This window comes from Rhinoderma darwinii, chromosome 11 (assembly GCF_050947455.1).
Source record: "Rhinoderma darwinii isolate aRhiDar2 chromosome 11, aRhiDar2.hap1, whole genome shotgun sequence".
Classification (NCBI taxonomy): domain Eukaryota; kingdom Metazoa; phylum Chordata; class Amphibia; order Anura; family Rhinodermatidae; genus Rhinoderma; species Rhinoderma darwinii.
The window spans coordinates 81729975-81748822 of record NC_134697.1 but is presented as its reverse complement, the minus strand read 5'-3'; the positions used below and the strand labels follow the sequence as shown (position 1 = coordinate 81748822).

The window sequence follows — 18848 nt, the reverse complement described above, 5'->3', positions numbered from 1 at the left end:
CAGACCCCACCAACCTAACATTCATAACCTATACTGTGGATAGGCAATAAGAGTTTCTCACTTAAAAACTCCTTTAACATCCAGTTTCAGATAATTTCAAAAGTTTAATTTCGACTTATATGTGTCGTGACATCGTATAAATGGTGAAGAATACAAACCAAAGTCTTTCTGATGAAATGTGAATGATCGAAGCTTGAACAGTCAATGATAAGAAAATGCTCTTTTATTTGGTACATACCATAAATTGTGTACAAGTATAAGTGCACAGGTAAATATCCAAATGATAGTTATTTGGTATAAAGTTTATACTGTAGATAGAAGAGATTACATAGACACAGAACAGACGTACATGGGTGGGAGCTGCCTTCATGTTACCAGGAGTCTTTGTTCACATTATCTGGGAAATCGAATGCACGGAAGAATCCAAACATGGACCAGACAGAATGATTCCTTCTCAGGCATGTTGGGACTTTAGTGCAGATTTGTTCATGCAGAGCAATGTCTTAAAACAACAGATGAGCAAAACAGATACAAAAATGACTTTTATAATACTTAAGAAAAATAAAAAAATTAGGGTAATATCTGTGACTTCCATTATATATTCTGTAAGAATTATGTTTCGGACCAGGCGGATCTACAGACTTGTCTGCCTAGTAAATAATTGTCAATCATTTCTTAGAACTCCGTGCCTCTGTTATTCCTACTGGAAATATATACCTTTCCCCTTGTCAATGGGGTGTGTCCCTACACATGCTGACACTGTCCAATCAGTGCTGACAGTGTAAGTTCTTATTCAGACCTTGGGGAAACTCGGACGTGAAAAACGGAGTCTATGGAGGAATGCGTGAAATCGGAAGAAAAAAGTACATGTTCTATTTTTCAATGGACCCTTCACATGAATCCGTAAAACAACGGCCGTGTGAACAGCGCCATTGAAATACATGCGCCGTCACATGGACGTATTCTACGTTCGTCTGAATAAGGCCTTAGACTGTAAGTAAACACTCTGTAACAACCAGTTGTCAATTTATTCACACATTTCCAGGAAGAATAGCAGAGGAATGGCACAATGCAGAGTTCCATGAAAGGAGCCTTGTTATTTCATTTGCAAAACAAGTATTTACTAAAGCAGGCATGTCCGGAGAGCTGGCAGGTCTATACCGATAGAATTGTACTATGTATTACGAGTTTTATGGCATATGATATGATCTTTTTCAAGGCATTTTACTGTTTTCTTGTCAACTATTATTTATTACAGCTGAAAATCATTCTGAATTATCATGAGATTATTTTAGAAAGTACTTGGCTAATGTCATCTTTCACGTCCTATAAATTCCTAAATTTATTGCCGAAAATGTTTTGTTGAACCTTTCAGTACAATATTATTACTTGTCTTGTCAGGGCAATTTTAATATGTTACATATGGATACATTAATAATACACATTTAGGCCGAATTCAGACGACCATAGTTTCGTGTGAAGGGTCCAATGAAAAATAGAACCTGTCCTATTTTCTTCCGTTTTCACGGATCCCTCGATAGACTCAAGTCTGTGAAAACGGGACCCGCACGGGTGCAATTTGGATGTGAAAAACGGCCGTTTTTGACGTCCTAGTTTGCAGTCGTTCGTGTGAATCTGGCCTTATCTTGGGGCATGCTATACTACCTCATGTACAAGCGATCGTACAGGATATAGAGAACAATTTACTCTGCTTGTATCAAGAAATGTATTAAATGATAAAAATCGGATCAGAAAGTTTCACATTTATTGACAAAATTACATATTTCAAATTTTGGTAGGGCCGTGAATTCTTTCTGCTACTCCAGTGCTATTTAGCATATTTTATGGTCATAGTTTAAGTAGAAATTGTATACAATGGCGATCAAAGGGTTTACATGCGTGATGAACTGTATTTTAGAACACCAGAATCTGACCTACAAGCATTACTACAAGAGGAGTATATTCGACCACACTTTATATCACATTTTTTGGCACTGTACTTTTTGGAGCCGGACACTTATTTTATATTGTTAGTCATATTGTATAAATCTAATATGGTTAAGCAGAAAATAATATAAGCTGAGGAGCGGTAGGGTTTACATTACAGTAAAGGCTTGCTTAAGGTCCTGTTACGTCTTGGTGTGTAAATAGGGAGACGCGCTGCCGACATGATAGAAATGTATGGGGACGAGCGATCGGAGTAACAAGCGCTCATTCCCATACATAGCACAAAGGAGCAAACGAGCGCCGATCAAAGAGCTGTCTGGTTGATCGGCGCTCGCTTACTCGGCCCATGTCGTGACCCTTACACAGGCAGATTTCGTAAGAATGCTCGTTCGGCCGATTATTGGCTCGTGTAAACAGGCCTTTAGAGATGAATAAATCAATCTGCCAGATTCGGTGTAAGTACAAATTCACCCATTGTATGTTGTGGCAGGAAATTAGCCAGATTGATTTACTCAGCTCTAATGACCAATGTGTATGAGGAAGGTGCATATTTTTGTGAAAATCAGAAATTATATTTACATGAATTTATACATTAATATTTGGCAGATCATCAGATTAGTTTGTAAAGTTATACAAAATTTGTATGTGTTTATCCAGATAAAAAAATTGGAGGAGGTTTTCATATGCGAAAATAATGTTTACAAATGCAGTGCGTGAACTCTGTGTTTCTGATACATAGCTCTAGATATAGATTTAAAAAATAACATGATTCTACCTACAGCCACCACTAGGGGAGCTTTGGAGCACACTTCAAACACTGTTATTTCAGGTAGCCACCATGTTATCTTTTGAATCGGTTCAAGGTATTTGGAGCTCTGTACAATAAAAACAGAGCTCTGATTACTATAAAGATATATTAAGAAATGAATCAGCAGATCATTTTGAGCCTATTTAGATAAAAAAAAAACACAATGGTGTTCAAGGGTGGGCATCCCTTTAAGGGTATATTCACATGAAGCAGTAATGGCGCTACAAAAATCTGCACCATTACTACACCACAAAACGCTGCAAAAACCATATTAACACTTAGGAAGTCTTGTGGTGCAATAACCAACATAACGCACCATTAGCCCCAAGTGTGAATATGTCCTAGTGGACATACACTATTTATTGGTTGAGTAAGCAGTAGTGTTTTTTACTTGTCATTAAGTCAACAGTGGGTTACACCTCATGTCTGTAGGGTTTTTTAATAGGTGCAGCATAGTGCGTGATCATACCCGTCATCAGATCTGTGTGTAGGGAACCTGTACATCGGCACACATAGTACCTACAGTTCCTTGAGTCGCCTGGTGCCCGTAATTCAGTTTTGGATGTAGTGTGTACAAAAAAAGAGGACTTTTCCTTTGTTTAGGATCCACTTCTGGCTTATTTAACGGAACACTAAACATGAAGTCTAACTTATATCGAATGTTGCTGACCCCTGTCATACAGGATACAACCTATTGTTTGTAAGATGTAATTTCAGGCTTGGGCGAGGCTATAGTGTCATGCTGCATAGTTACATAGTTAGGCCCCATGCACACGACCGTATTTTTCCCCTCCCGTAAATACTGTCCGTAAATACGGGTTCTTTGTCACACGTTTTTAACCCGTATTTACGGACCCGTGCCCGTAAATATGGGTCCATTGTCATCCGTATTCTACCCGTATTTCCGGGGGGCTAGAAATGATGTCACAATTATGTCCAAACCCCTTAAAAGGGTCATATGATCGCTCAGTCGCCATTTTCTCTGCTTCTCTTTATTCAAAAATTTAAATCCCCTGACGTCGCCTAGCAACGCACCCGTAATTACGAGTGCACACACGTAGCCATCCGTAATTACGGGAGCCCCATAGACTTCTATGGGCCTGCCCGTGCCGTGACTATGGTCTGAAATAGGACATGTTCTATATTTTTCAACGGCCCGGGCACCTTCCCGTGCGCAAACGGGAAGGTACCTGTGGCCAATAGAAGTGTATGGGCCCATAATTACGGGCGTTTTTACGGTCGTGTGCATGGGGCCTAAGTACGGTTGAAAAAAGACACATGCCCATCAAGTTCAACCAAGGAATGGGAAAAGGGAAGGGAACAATTTCTGTACTATCAGATTACTAAATGCGCAATATCTGACCCCATAATCCCACTATAATTTAGTTATCTTCACTTCTGGTAATAACATTCAGAAACATTTCTATACATATGTGTGCATGTTATTAGCAGCTCTTACGCTTTTACGAGCTTCATTTTTTACTTTTAATAATACTTGTTGGAAAATATTGTCTGCTAAAAGGTTACATTGTAATTTCTACTCACTACAACTACAGTTATCAACATTTGGCAGTCATCTGTTCTCACCCTTTTCTGCCTCAATCCATGAAACTCGAAAATGTATTATCGTGTCAAGTTTTCAAATGCAGTTAGTTGAAATTTTCAGCAATGCATTATCTGTCAGATAAGTAGGGGCGAATTGTAGACAAAATAACAAAAGGGTTCTTATCGCTTCTCAGACTGATGACACTTCACCCAAACCCAGCCACAACACTCACAAGTTTTATCTCTAGAAACCATACAGTGGAAAGATTGGCAATGCATTTGCTTTTATTTAGTCCTCATTAAATCTATCCTATACTTAAATTACATCAGCTGATTTTGGCTGATGCAGCGAGCACGATCAACGAGTCATCGTTGATCGGCGCTCGTTTGCGCCTGTCACACAGAGCTATGGATGGGGACAAGTGGTTGTTACTTTGATCGCTCGTCCCCATACATTATTATCATGTCGGCAGCGCATCTCCCAGTTTACACAGGAAGATGTGCTGCCGACAACGATAATATTTTACTTTTTTAAAACGATGTAAACGAGCGCCGATCAAGGAAACAGCTTGTTGATCGGCGTTCGTTTTCTCTTACCACAGGGAGCGATCTATGGGGACGAGCGCTCATTACTACGATCGCTCGTCCCCATACATTTCTATAATGTCGGCAGCGCGTCTCTCTGATTACACAGGAGATATGGTGCCAACAACGATAATATTTCTTGCACCATACACGATACAACCAGCCGATGAATGAGCGTTTGCCCGTTCATCGGCAGATCGTTGCCCTTTTTACTTTTGCCCAATGATTGGCCCGTGTAAAAGGGCTTTAAGGTTAAAAAAGTTTACATTTTATGTGCCATAAGCAGGGGTGTAGCTATAGGGGGCGCAGGTGTAGCAGTCACACCCAGGCCCTGATGCCCTCTGTTACATAAGATGGCACCAGTATTATAAAGTGGGGGTCCTGTTTTACATTAGGGACCATGAGCTTTAAGTTACGGCTCCGGCCATAGGGAAAGTATATATAAATGTATCTGTACTAAGGTATTATATATCGTACTGTAAATTGCTGACTCGGCTAAATACTCAGTATACAAAGTCCACACACTCCAAGGACAGGGGGCATTCAATATAATAATTATACATTCCGCACGGTAACAAAACCCGAAGTGCCGCATGTTGTAATTCTGACTAAATGATGTGTTAACTTGGAGCTGGGACTATTGTGCCGTCATGAAGGTCATTGATCCCAATGGCTGAACACCTCTGCCGTTCAAAAGAACAGTCCTGCCAGGCATTGGTTTCGTTTTTTAACACCCACAAGTTGCGCAAGAAAAAATTGGGGTCACTGATCATCCAAATGCTGTTTAAATAAATAGTGCTGTGGCTTTACACTTTATTATCATTATTGTTAGAATAATTTTGATGCTGACACAACCCCTTATCTAAAGAAAAATGATGTGAGCATGATGTCTGCTTTCTATATATGTTTGGAGGTGTTCAGCCTACGTATTTTCAGAAGTTTTTTGGGGCGTTTACGGCCCGAAAAATGACTGAAAATAGGCCGTGTGAATATACCCTAATTGTTCCACAGGTTGAAAAAGGGCAACGATCAGCGATCAGCAACAATCAGCCGATGAACGCGCAAACGCTCATTCATCGGCCGATCGTATAATTTATCCAGCATTAAAAATCATCGTTGTCGGCAGCACATGTGTAAACACGGAGACGCGCTGCCGACATGATGGAAATGCATGGGGACGAGCGATCGGAATAACGAGCGCTCGTCCCCATATATAACTCCTTGTGAAAGGAGCAAACGAGAATCGATCAATGAGCTGTCTCGTTGATCGGCGCTCGTTTTTACGGCCAATATTGGCCAATGTATAAGGACACTAAGGCTTCATGCACACGACCGTGCCCATAATTACAGGCACGGCCGGCCGCGGGAAGCCAGACGATTTTAAGGGCCATGCTCCCATTATAAAGTATAGTCGCACGGTCCGTAAAATAAAAAAATAGATGTCCTATTTTTTTCGGCAGGTTTCAACAGCACGGACACCCTCCCGTAGACATACGGGAAGGTGTCCGACAGCCATAGAAATTAATGGGATCGTAATTACGGGCGATTTTACGGTCGTGTGCATGGGGTCTTACAGTACAGAGATCTTTCAGTGTATCAATGTAGGTAAAATGTATCAGCCTGGAGGCTTTTTAGCTCACATTTTTTTTTTCTATGGGTTTTCAGCCTCTGGATGTAAACCCCAATTAAAGGAAAGCAAACATGTCTTGAAATGATGAAGGACTAAGACACAGCGTATAGTAGAAAGTTGCAGGAGTTTTCATTAGTTATTAAAGGGGTAGTCCAGGATTAGAAAAACATGTCTGCTTTCTTCCAAAAACAGCACCACACCTATCCACAGGTTGTGTGTGGTATTGCAGCTCAGCCCTTTTCACGTCAATGGAGCTGAGCCGCAAAAGCAGACATAACCCACGGACAGGCTGTTTCTGGAAGAACGTAGCCATGTTTTTCTAATTCTGGAAACCCATCTATACCTTACTAACATAAAACCACTTAACACATGTGATCTGTGAACCCAGGTCAATGGGATATGCAATCTGTCAGTGCAAACATATTTGTAGTGTAAAGAAGGTAGAAGGAAGTTAAAGGGAATGGCAAACGCTTGCTATTGAATGCCTATGCTGTCACCATTGTTGGCATATCCCTGAAGTAAAGAGAGTGAAATCAAAATTTCAAGTAGGCTCTATCCTTGCGCTGGTGGGGTGGCAATGTTTCGCACTGTTGGTTTGGATATGTAGAGTATATGTTCTTATGATGTTGTATGTCATATTCGTGTCATGTATGAAACATGGTAGATCATTTCATTGGAGCAGAAAAACTAGAAGTGACGTGAAATGAAACTTTTTCTTTTGAACATATGAAGAGTGAGTTGGCGTGAGAAGGTCTTTATTGCTTTTCATTTTTTTACTGATCCCTACTGATCCTTAACCCTTTTCTGGGCATCCCTGTACAAGGCGTAAGTGCCATCATTGAAGAACCAAGGAGAAAACGGAGGCATTAGCTTAATAAAGTTGAGAATCAGTGCAGCTGTCCATTCTGCCAACAGTGTTGGCATGATAAGTATCAAGAGTCCATCTATATATACACACACATATATATATATATATATATATATATATATAGTCGAAGCACGCACAATATGAACTGGATTACTGTCTGCAGTTGGAAGCCTGTGGTAGATTTGCAAGAATTCAGTGCTGGATGATAAGTTTCAAAAAATGTCTTCTGAACCAGCACCCGAGAGAGAATTTAAGTTTTCATCTTCCTGTTGAAAAAGAAGAAACAGTGGGTAAGAAAAACGAGACAATTCCTTCTACCCATTTGATACTGGTCTATATCATATAAATAGGAATGATTTAAATGCTCATTGACACCTAATATTGTATAATTCCACATCATGCTGCCAAAGAGCTCTGACCCATCGAAACATGGACTCTGCAAGACCTATGAATGTGCCCTGTGGTATCTGGAGCAAAGACCCACATTTTCGGCCCGTTCTCCCATACAAGGTATATATAAAAGCAAAAGATAGGACATGTCCTATCTTTTGCGGTACACTTCTATGGCCCGGACACCTTCCCGTAAATAAACGTGAAAGTGTCCATGGATGATACAACTGATTGTGTCCGTAATTGCGGACTGTAAATGATGACTGCAATTACAGACGATTACGATACGGTTGTGTGTATGGGGCCTTACAGTGACAATTTTTCCTGCTGAAAGAGATTTTAAAGGGGTGCGCTTGCTCTGCCATGAAGGGGAGTACTTGGTTTTTAGGTAGGTGGTACATGTCAAACTAACATCCACATGAATGACAGGACCCAAAGTTTCCCAGCAGAGCACATTGCCCAGAGCCTCACGCTGCCTTTGCTGGATTGTCTTCTTCCCATAGTGCGATCCACACGCACCTGGTCGTCCACATGATGTAAAAGAGAACGTGATTTATCAGACCAGGCACCTTTCTTCCATTGTTCCATGGTCCAGTTCTGATGTTCACATGTCTATCCTAGGCACTTTCGGCAGTGGACAGGGACAAGTATGGGCACTCTGACCGGTTTGCGACTAAGCAGTCCCAAACACAGCAAGTTGCGATGCATTGTGTGTTCTTAGACCTTTCTATCATAGGTAAATTTTGATGGTATAGTTTGAAGTCCACCACCTGGACTGAGATTTTTTGCAATTCTCAGTAATATTTATTAAAGAAAAAAAGTAGATCCGGAGTGTGTGTATATATATATATATATATATATATATATATATATATATATATATATATATATATATATATACATATATACATATACATATATATACATATATAGCTTTTACTATATTTTCACTTAAAACAATTTGTAGAAAAATAAACATATACACATGGTGATTTCATATGCCATATACTCATGCATTTTTCATATATTTCTTTTAGTATGCATCCAAAAATTTAAGACAGCAAATTGTCCACCTCAGTGAGGGTTATTAATCTGTGTTGTTTTACTTTGTGAGAAGGTTCCACCAACATTTGATGTTATGCCTGCCTCGCATAAATGACCGTAGAAATTGTACGGAAATTAGGCGTTGATACCCCCCTACCCATTTAGATGCTGGATGTCATCCATCTATTTTGTCAATGCAAAAGAATCGGGTAACCTCTCTTCAAAAAGAAAAAATTGGGAGGACTTTTATTTTCGAAGAGAGGTTACCCGATTCCTTTGTATTGACGGAATAGATGGATGACTTCCAGCATCTAATTGGGTAGGGGGGTATGTAGCATGCACATTATGTTGCGGAGAAGTATTTCCCTAAATGCTGCGGAATTTACGCTACATGAAAATCAAACCTAAAATGCTATAAAAACGCCCTTTGGAAAACCAGCCTAATATTCAGAATACATTTATACTCTACTCTAATTGATCTTTTAACCTTCATTGCCATCTGTTCTTAGTATCAGTGGCGTTGTCTGCAAAATCAGAGTTGGCATTAACCATTAAAGCATTTGTTTAACATTATAGATAAAGAAAATAGCCATAATGAGACATACAAAACAATCTAAATGAGACATACAAAACAATCTAAATGAGACATACAAAACAATCTAAATGAGACATACAAAACTACCTTTAAAAACAGTTAAAAAGCTGAGTCAACTACAATACACGCTTGTGACCCATATTAAATTTTTGACCCATATCCATGACCATCTTTAGAAAATATAGTAGTATAAATAGTAGACTATAGTGGCTTCAAAGCTGTGTTTTCTTTGAAATGTTTTAATACAGTAAAATAATCTTGTGGGTCAGGATCTCACATACACAGATTTGATGCAGTTTTTGGTGCAGTTTTGGACTAATTTTTTGGAGCCAAAGCCAGAAGTGGATCCTTTCTTTTGTGTCCAATCCTGTTTGGCTTAAAAAAAAACGGAGCCAAAACTGTGTGTGTGATCCTGAAATTAAAGGACATATATGGACAGTGACGTCAAGGGCTTCCCCGTGCACAGTGCTTAAAGAAGCGCTGTGCCCGAGGAGTACTCGGTGAGCGGAGGAGCTCCCTCTGCTCCTCCGCTCTGAACTGATGCTGAAGCAGGGAACTGAGGGTTCCCTGCATCAGCATTGGGCTCAACTGTATCTGCGTCTTGACACAGATACAGTTGACACCGGGACATACCACCGGCCGCCCGGGACAGTAGGACACCGCCCAGAATCCGGGACTGTCCCGCCGAATCCGGGACGGTTGGGAGGTATGCTATAAAGGTCTACAGCAGGGGGCGCCAAATCATTGGTCAGGATTGCAGGGGAAGGAGATTCAGCCTGGACAGGAAGTGGATATGCAAAGCGGTGCTTTTTCAGACACATGTGGGCAGAACTGCTTTACAAAGAGTGAGACAGCTTGCTAAAATAAAAATCTGCTGTAAAGAGGAGACAGCCTGCTACAAGAGCTGCTTTGCAGGGAGAGAACCGGCCTGCAACAGAGCTGCATTACAGTGGATGAGACGGCCTGATAACGGATGGCTTAGTGGAAATCACATTTCCGAGCTAGTCTGCAGCGACCAGAACAAAGAGAAAGGGCACCTGGTGTAAAAGCAACTAAGAAATTACAGAATCTGTTCAAAATCTTTGCCATAGAACTGGCCTGTTCCAGTAAGCCGGGCTGTAACCTGGTGCTGTCAGTGACATTAATGATATGCATTACTCCAAGTAACGAAAGAGTTAACTGCAACCACTGTCTCAGCCTTTTTGTTGCCCATCCTCCTGCACCTTACACCTCCTGCCTGTGTAGACTGAGACAGTAAAGCAGAGTCATCTCATTATGATTCGATGGCGGGAGATGTAATGACATCTCTATTGTTCTGCTGAAGGTCTATATAAGGTAAGATAGCAACAATATACTCATAAGGCTCTGTATTCAGCTATCCTGCCACTGCCTGGTCTCTAGGGTAGGCGAAGTAGTACTCTATCTCTTCTTGGAAACTGTAATACATTGGCCATACAGTACACTATAAATTTTAGATGACTGAAGACGTCGGTTTAGACCATTTTTTAACTGATTGTCAATGCCGTTTACGTGACATGAATTAGAGTAACAAATGCCAACCAAAGGCAGATATATCAATGGAATACTTGATGTACCAAGCATGTTTTTTTGAAAAAGTGTCTTGAAAAGGGGACGTGGATAAGAGGATCAAAAAATTCGCTCAATTTATTAATGACTTGCGGCATTTTTTAACAAAATATTAGTGTAAAGTACACCAGCTAAGAGGAAGCTAAGGAAGAGAATCTGTGTAACATGTCTAGCAAGATGTGTCATATATATCATACAGCGTGCGTCATTGTGATAAATTTGGTGCAATTTCTGCCTATTGGGCCTAGGTTTACTTCTATTCAATTTTAGAAATCAGTTAATAAATCTCTCCCATTGTTTCTCTTCTGCATCCTTACATTTAATTCATGGAACAAAAATTCAATACGTGATACATTTCTTTTAACTACCAGTATTTTATTCTAATATGGGAAATTAATTTAAATAAAATATGTAAAATTGTATATGAGGGGCGGATGTACCATTGGTGCAACCTGTGCAGCTGCACAGGGGCCCCGTAGGTATGTCACTGTAACGCCCATGGCCACGGACCGTCAGGATTATTCACTCCCCGACGGTCGCAGCCATGGATCCGTGAGTGCTGGCCCGCATCTCCTGCTCAGGAGACGCCAACACTCGCTTCCGCTTTGTTCTGCTGTGTCCTGTAGGGTGCGCGCACACACTCGTGCCTTAAAGGGCCAGCACGCGCACATGAAGAGAATCATTAATTAGCTAGCCCATACTCACCCTGTACAATAAGAAGGGCCCTGCCACTTCCTTCATTGCCTGAGCATTGTGTTTACCCGTGTTAGTCTTGCAAATGGTCCCTAAGTGTTATCCTGTTTCCAGTCTTCCCGTACCTGTTACCTGCATTTCGTGCTACCGTTGTTCCCGTGCCTTAGAAGTTGGAGTCGAAACGAAGTGGCTAAGCGCTCACCTGAGCGCTTCTGCTGCTTCTTTCTAGCGATCGGTGGGGGTCCCAGTGCTCGGACCCTCACCGATCAAAACTTCTGACATGTCACTATCACATGTCAAAAGTTTGTTGAAGGTTTAGTTACACTTTAACTATGGCTTTTATTTTCTATAGCCAAAGGAAAAGGAACTGAAGCCATCTGATGGCATTTCAATGCCGAAAAAAATCATTTGACATTACGGGGGACATTAATGGATACACTTTTCCGTAATGGTAATGATTAATAAATGATAGAACAGAATAACAAACAGACAAATCCTAGTGTGGAAACAATCTAAGCAATATTCCTCCGTTAGTTGACTAAATAACAAACAGCATCTGCGCAATAACCCTCTCATCATATGTGAAACGTTTCCTGCATGTTTACATAAAGAGACAGTCTATGTGTATGTATGTAAGATATTCACAGCTTACATAAATGTTAAAAAAAAATGTATGCACATACTTAATAAGACCTATTAAATGACACTGTGTGTGGTATTGCCTATGATGTGTCTGTGTAAGGATGAGCAGTATATTTCCATTTATAAATAGTTTATATACATTAAACAATGAAATCACCCGACCTGGAATGTTAGTGAAGAAAGACAAAAGTAAATCACACTTTGTCTTCCAGTCAGCAGTGTTGGCAGAAATGTATGGAAAGGATAGCTTCACAGGCGGATATACCACTGGTGCAACCTGTGCAGCTGCATAGGGGCCCAGTAGGTAAGGGGGCCTGCTGTCACCTTAAATCAGTCTTCTTCTGTCTAATAGAATGCATGTTAAAGGGGTTGTCCACTACCGGATGATTGATAACTTATCCACCGGATAGGTCATCAGTATATCATCGGTGCGGGTCTGACGCCCGGACCCTGCACTGATCAGCCTCTTCGGTGGCCCGTGGGCAACGGATGTTATTGCCCATTATGCGATGTACAGAGCCGGAAGCAGTTGGCTCCATACATAGCATATGCAGGACTGCAGCTCTCCACCTATTCACTTGAATAGTACTGCTGCTCGGCCGCTATTCCGTGGCCAGAGCCAGCTGCTTCCGCCATGTACGTCCGGTGCCCAGAGGCAGCCGGAGCAGCTTAACGGTGCATCGCCCTGGTGTCGGACCCCCACAGATCAAGTACTGATGACCTATCCGGTGGATAGCTGTCCAGTAGTGGAGATGGGGGGTCGCTAGCACCGGGCCTTCAGGGCCCAAGCCCTGGATCTTTGGCCCGGTGTCCAGGATCCCCAGCGACTGCTACATTTGGGTTGCAGCGGTCGCAATTGTGACCAGGTCGCAGCGGTCGAGATGGCATCCAGGCCGCGGCCACCTGCACCGCATCTATCAAATTTACTATGGTAACTGGAGCCTAGGTAATAAAATACAAGGGCCCCTGTTGCTATAGTAGCAACACATGCTTACCCATCTTCCATCCCTAGCACAGCGGAAGTCCTGAAGACTTTTCGCGTCATGACGTCACGACGCTGTGCGCCGCGGATATACCGACATATATGGTCATTTTACTGTGAGGGTGGCTGATGGTTATTTCCACATTGCTTAAAGTCTTTTGTTTAGAGGTGTGGTGTAATGTAAAGGCATACCTCCCAACTTTCAAGTATTGCAAAGAGGGACAAGGGAAATTTTTTCCCTCCTAATCAGCCCAAACCCCCCCCCCCATACACACCTGCTTCAGCCCAGACAGTATCATGCTCCCTTAGTGCCTCCCACACAGTATATGCCCTCTAGCTGCTCCCACACATTATAATGCCCCCATAGCTGCCCCCATACAATATAATGCCTCGATAGCTGCCTCATACAGTATAATGCCGTATAGCTGCTCCCATACAGCATAATGCCCCCATAGCTGACCTATATAGTATAATGCCCCATATCTGCTCTTATATAGTATAATGCCCAATAGCTGCCCCCATACAGTATAACGTCCCCACAGCTGCCCCATACAGTATAATGCCCCTATAGATTCCCCCTTACAGTATAATGCCCCTATAGCTACCACCATATGTTATAATGCCCCTCAGCTGCCACCATACACTATAATACCTCCACAGCTGCCCATACAGTATAATGCCCCTGTAGCTTGCCCCATACAGTATAATGCCCCCATAGCTGCACGCATACAGTATAATGCTGCTTAGCTGCCCCATATATTATATTGTCCCATATCTGCCCCATACAGTATAATGTCCCCTTAGCTACCCCTAGTGCCAGTGCCCTCATATAAAGTGCCAGTGCCCACATAGTGTTACAGTTCCCATGTAGATAGTGCCACACACAGTGCCCATGTAGATAGCGCCACAGTGTCCCCTGTAGATAGTGTCACAGTGCCTATGTAGATAGTGCCAAACCCCCCTTAAAGAGGCTCTGTCACCAGATTATAAGTACCCTATCTCCTACATAATGTGATCGGCGCTGTAATGTAGATAACAGCAGTGGTTTTTATTTTGAAAAACGATCATTTTTGAGCAAATTATGAGCAATTTTAGATTTATGCTAATTCGTTTCTTAAAGACCAACTGGGCGTGTTTTTACTTTTGACCAAGTGGGTGTTGTAAAGAAGTGTATGACGCTGACCAATCAGTGACCAATCAGTGTCATACACTTCTCATTGTTCCAGCCCAGCTTCTTTCACTGCACAATCACACAGTGCTGTGGATCATGCTGGGCTGGAACAATGAGAAGTGTATGAAGCTGATTGGTCACTGATTGGTCAGTGTCATACACTTCTTTACAACACCTACTTGGTCAAAAGTAAAAACACGCCCAGTTGGTCTTTAAGAAACTAATTAGCATAAATCTAAAATTGCTCATAACTTGCTAAAAAATTATCGTTTTTTCAAAATAAAAACCACTGCTGTTATCTACATTACAGCACCGATCAGATTATGTAGGAGACAGGGCACTTATAATCTGGTGACAGAGCCTCTTTAAAGATAGTTCAACCCCCCCTGTAGATAACGATACCCACCCCCCTGTAGCCATTGGGACTCCCTCTAGGGGCAGAATCCCCAGCCAGAGCGTCAGCAACACTATGGCAGGGGATTCCACTACAGCAGGAGCCACTGATGTTAATGTTCGTATATGGACAGTGACATCAGGGATCCCTTCTTGGAGTGGAATCCCTGGCCATAGCTTAAAGTAGCGCTGTGCCCGGAGAGTCCTCTGTACTAATGCTGAAGCAGGGAGCTGACGGTTCTTTGCTTCAGCATTGGGTTCAACTGTATCTACATCCTGAGGACACAGATGCAGTTTACACCAGGAGTCCAGGACACCCGAAATCCGGGACTGTCCTGCTGAATTTGGGACGGTTGGGAGGTATGGTAAAGGTCTAGCAAAATATAAAGTGCATCTTATTTTTGAGACCAAGCTTGTTGGCCAACCTTGGTAAATCTGCCATGCATTTCTTTCTACTACAAACATCTGTCCATGTCACACCTCAGCTGCAAAGGACCTGTCTCCAGGCCTCACAAGGGTCAGTTCACACTGCATTTTTTGGCGCTAATGATTTCAATGGGGTGCAGAGGCGTAATTTTTCCTGGGGGGGTTTTGGTCGCTCCCGGAAAAGAAAATCGGCGGGCACTATCTTCAAGCGGTTTTCACCTCTGACCTCCCATTGAAATCAATAGGAGGCAGAAAAATACTGCGGCGATCGTTTGGAGTGTTTTTTGCCTGCAGTTTTTGCATTAGCCTCAACGGCTCAAAAAAAAGCGGACAAAAAACACTGCAAAAAATGCGGGAAAAAACAACGTCAAATAAAGTTAGCAATTAAAAAATTCTCTCAAAATTCCAGGAATTTTGAGGCTGATTTTTTTCTGCCTTACAAAAAACGCTGTATGAACTTGCCCTATTAGTGTACTGCTTGTTTTTAGCTGTTTTTTTTCCTTTTTAAACAATTGTGGTGTCCTGAGGACATTTTTTTTTCCAGGGGTGCCTCGAGCCTGAAAAGTTTGGGAAGCTCTGTACTAAAGAATAGAAAGCTGATTTCTATTTAACTCATGTTGGATATGATTATGTGATAGAGCAGAGCAATGTGAGGCATATTTAGTATCCTAATAGGGAGAAGGGGTGAGACCCATACACTAGTGTCTGCCTGTAAAAAGACTACTGACTGCTCTGCCCTATAAAATTCCCCATTAAGGGGGTAAAAATAAACCAGATTTTAGTTCTTTATTATATAGAGTAATTGTTGCTATCAATGGCAAGCAATGGGTCATAATGTTACCACAATTTTTTTTCTCCCAGAGGTATCTATGCAGCAAAATTTGATGACCCATTTTTTGGGCTAGCAATTAAGACTTGGTTTATTTTTAACCCCTGTTGGTACAGATTATAGAGCAGAACAGTGTGTGTGTGATCAGTTCTATTTGTATCCGATAATTCCTCGGGAGAAGAGGCTCATGCAGTCAGCGGGTGCATGGTCGGCTGCTAAATCTGAAACTCCCTGCTGCCTTGCCAATAGCAGTCTCCTGCCCGTGCCATTCCGATACTGAGTTCCACTTAGTCCGGATGCTGCTGCCGTTCCTAGGGCTGGGCATGCGACTAAGGTAACATAGGGTAGCAAACAAATGCAAACTTTGATTCGGGGTTAAAGAACATAAAACATTTTTTGTAGCAAGATGCTATAGGGAACGTGTACTGGGTTTAGACCGTCGTAAGACTGGTTAGTTTTACCCTACTGATGATCGGGTTGTCGCCATAGTAATTCTAGTAATGCTCGACATTGAGATTGTGCTGTTTTCCACAGCCATGAATACAATGTTGGTTACTGTACACGTGATATGAGCTCCTTGCCCCTCAAGTTTAAAGGGGTTGTCCAACTTCTGACAACTGATGACCTATCCACCGACATCCGGACCCGCACTGATCAGCTGCTCCGGTGGCCTGCGGGCACTGGATGTTGTGGCACATAATGCTATGGATGGAGCCCAGAAGCAGTTGGCTCCGTACATAGCATAGCGGCCGTGCTGCAGAACTGCAGGTCTGCTCCTATTCACTTGAACAGTACTCCAGCTCGGCCGCTATTCCATGGCCGGAGCCAACTGCTTCCGGCATGTATGTCCGGTGCACGGAGGCACCGGACCAGCTGATCTGTGCGGGACCTGGGTGTCGGACCCCCACAGATCATGTACTGATGACCTATCCGGTGGATAGGTCATCAGTTGTCAGAAGCTGGAAAACCCCTTTAAGCAATCTTATCCAGCCTGAGACTTGTAAACGGTTATGCATTAAGCAGTATAAGGGCTCAGACTGGGAGGGAGGAACAGGAAAAAGAAATAGAGGGATGATGGGATATGTAGTTTGGCAGGCACTAACATTCCCATTCTTTCTGACAAAAAAAAAAGACAAGGGAAAGCAAAGAGACAAGAAACATTTTAACCACATCCCCATCACAGTTCATTGCCGACCCCGATCACAAATCTCAAGACATTTCTACTTTTTTTGATTCTGGCACAATTTTGCTATGGAGGCGCTCCTAATTCTCCACATTTTGATGCTAGCAACCAGAAAGCACTGGGAATTTCACAGCTGTATAAAGGAGACTGCTTTTGTAACTCGGCATGTGGCAACCAGATGGGACTTCATGTTATTAAAAAGTTGAACTTTTTCCCATAACCAAGCAAATTTAAACCTAAAATCAGGCAGTGGCCAATAACACTAAGAGCACTTTTTAAATAGAGATTGAGAGAGGGAGCGAGAAAAAAAAATAGAACTTAATGAGGAACTCATAAATGGAGAGAATATGCCACATGCTAACTAACATTTTTCTGCTTATTAATTCAGTCCATGAGTTAAGGGGAAATTCTATATCTTGCATTACAATAATATAAATATCTAAGGATGTGTAATTTGTTCCTAAGTAAGGACTGTGTTTAAGTAATTAACAAAGAAAATAGAGCAATTTTATGGAAAGACGTATTTATTTGATAATGAAAGGGATGTTAATTAGTGGGACACATGTTTTATGTATGTATGTGTGTGTATATTCAGTGTTTATTTATATATATATATATATGTGTGTGTGTGTGTGTGTGTGTGTGTGTGTGTGTGTGTGTATATATATATATACATACAGTACTGTGCAAAAGTTTTAGGCAGATGTAGAAAAATGCTGCAAAGTAAGAATGCTTTAAAAAATAAAAGTGTTAATAGTTTACTTTTAGCAACTAACAGAATACAAAGTGAATTAACAGAAGAGGAATCTACATCAAATCAATATTTGGTGTGACCACCATATGCCTTCTAAACAGCAGCAATTCTTCTAGGTACACTTGCACAAAGTCATGGATTTTGTAGGATTATAGTCTAATTAACCAATTGTACCAAACAGGTGATAATGATCATCATTTTAATATGTAGGTTCAAACACAGTCATTAACTGTAACAGAAACAGCTGTGTAGGAGACTTAAAACTGGGTGAGGAGCAGCCAAACTCTGCTACAAAGGTGAGGTTATGGAAGATAGTTTTATGTCACAGGTCCATCATGCCAAGACTGAGCACAGCATGTAGTTATACTGCATCAGCAGGGTCTCTCCCAGGCAAAGATTTTAAAGAAGACTGGGGTTTTAAGATGTGCTGTTCAAGCTCTTTTGATGAAGCACAAAGAAATGGGAAACGTTGAGGACAATAGACATAATGGTCCGCCAAGGAAATATAGTGCAGCAGATCAAAGACACATCATGCTTCCTTCCCTTTGAAATCGGCAGATGTTCAGCAGTGCCATTTGCTCAGAACTGGCAGAAACCAGTGGGACCCATCTACACCCATCTACTGTTTGGAAAAGTCTGGCCAGAAGTGGTGTTCATGGTAGAATTGCGGCCAAAAAGCCATATATTTCCATATATTTGATGTGGAAACAAGGCCAAGCGACTCAACTATGCACGAAAACATAGAAACTGGGGTTCAGAAAAATGGCAGCAAGTGC

The 18848-nt window shown here is 41.8% G+C and overlaps 1 protein-coding gene across 1 annotated transcript in view; it reads right to left on the bottom strand.

The window, feature by feature from the left end:
• Positions 1-205: 205 nt before the first annotated feature.
• Positions 206-18848, bottom strand: part of CXCL12 (C-X-C motif chemokine ligand 12) — a 55400-nt gene continuing 36757 nt past the window's right edge. Inside the window, exon 4 of the mRNA XM_075841835.1 lies at positions 206-7649. Within this exon, the coding sequence (XP_075697950.1) occupies positions 7634-7649 (16 nt within the window). The 3' untranslated portion in view covers positions 206-7633. The remainder of the gene's footprint in view (positions 7650-18848) is intronic.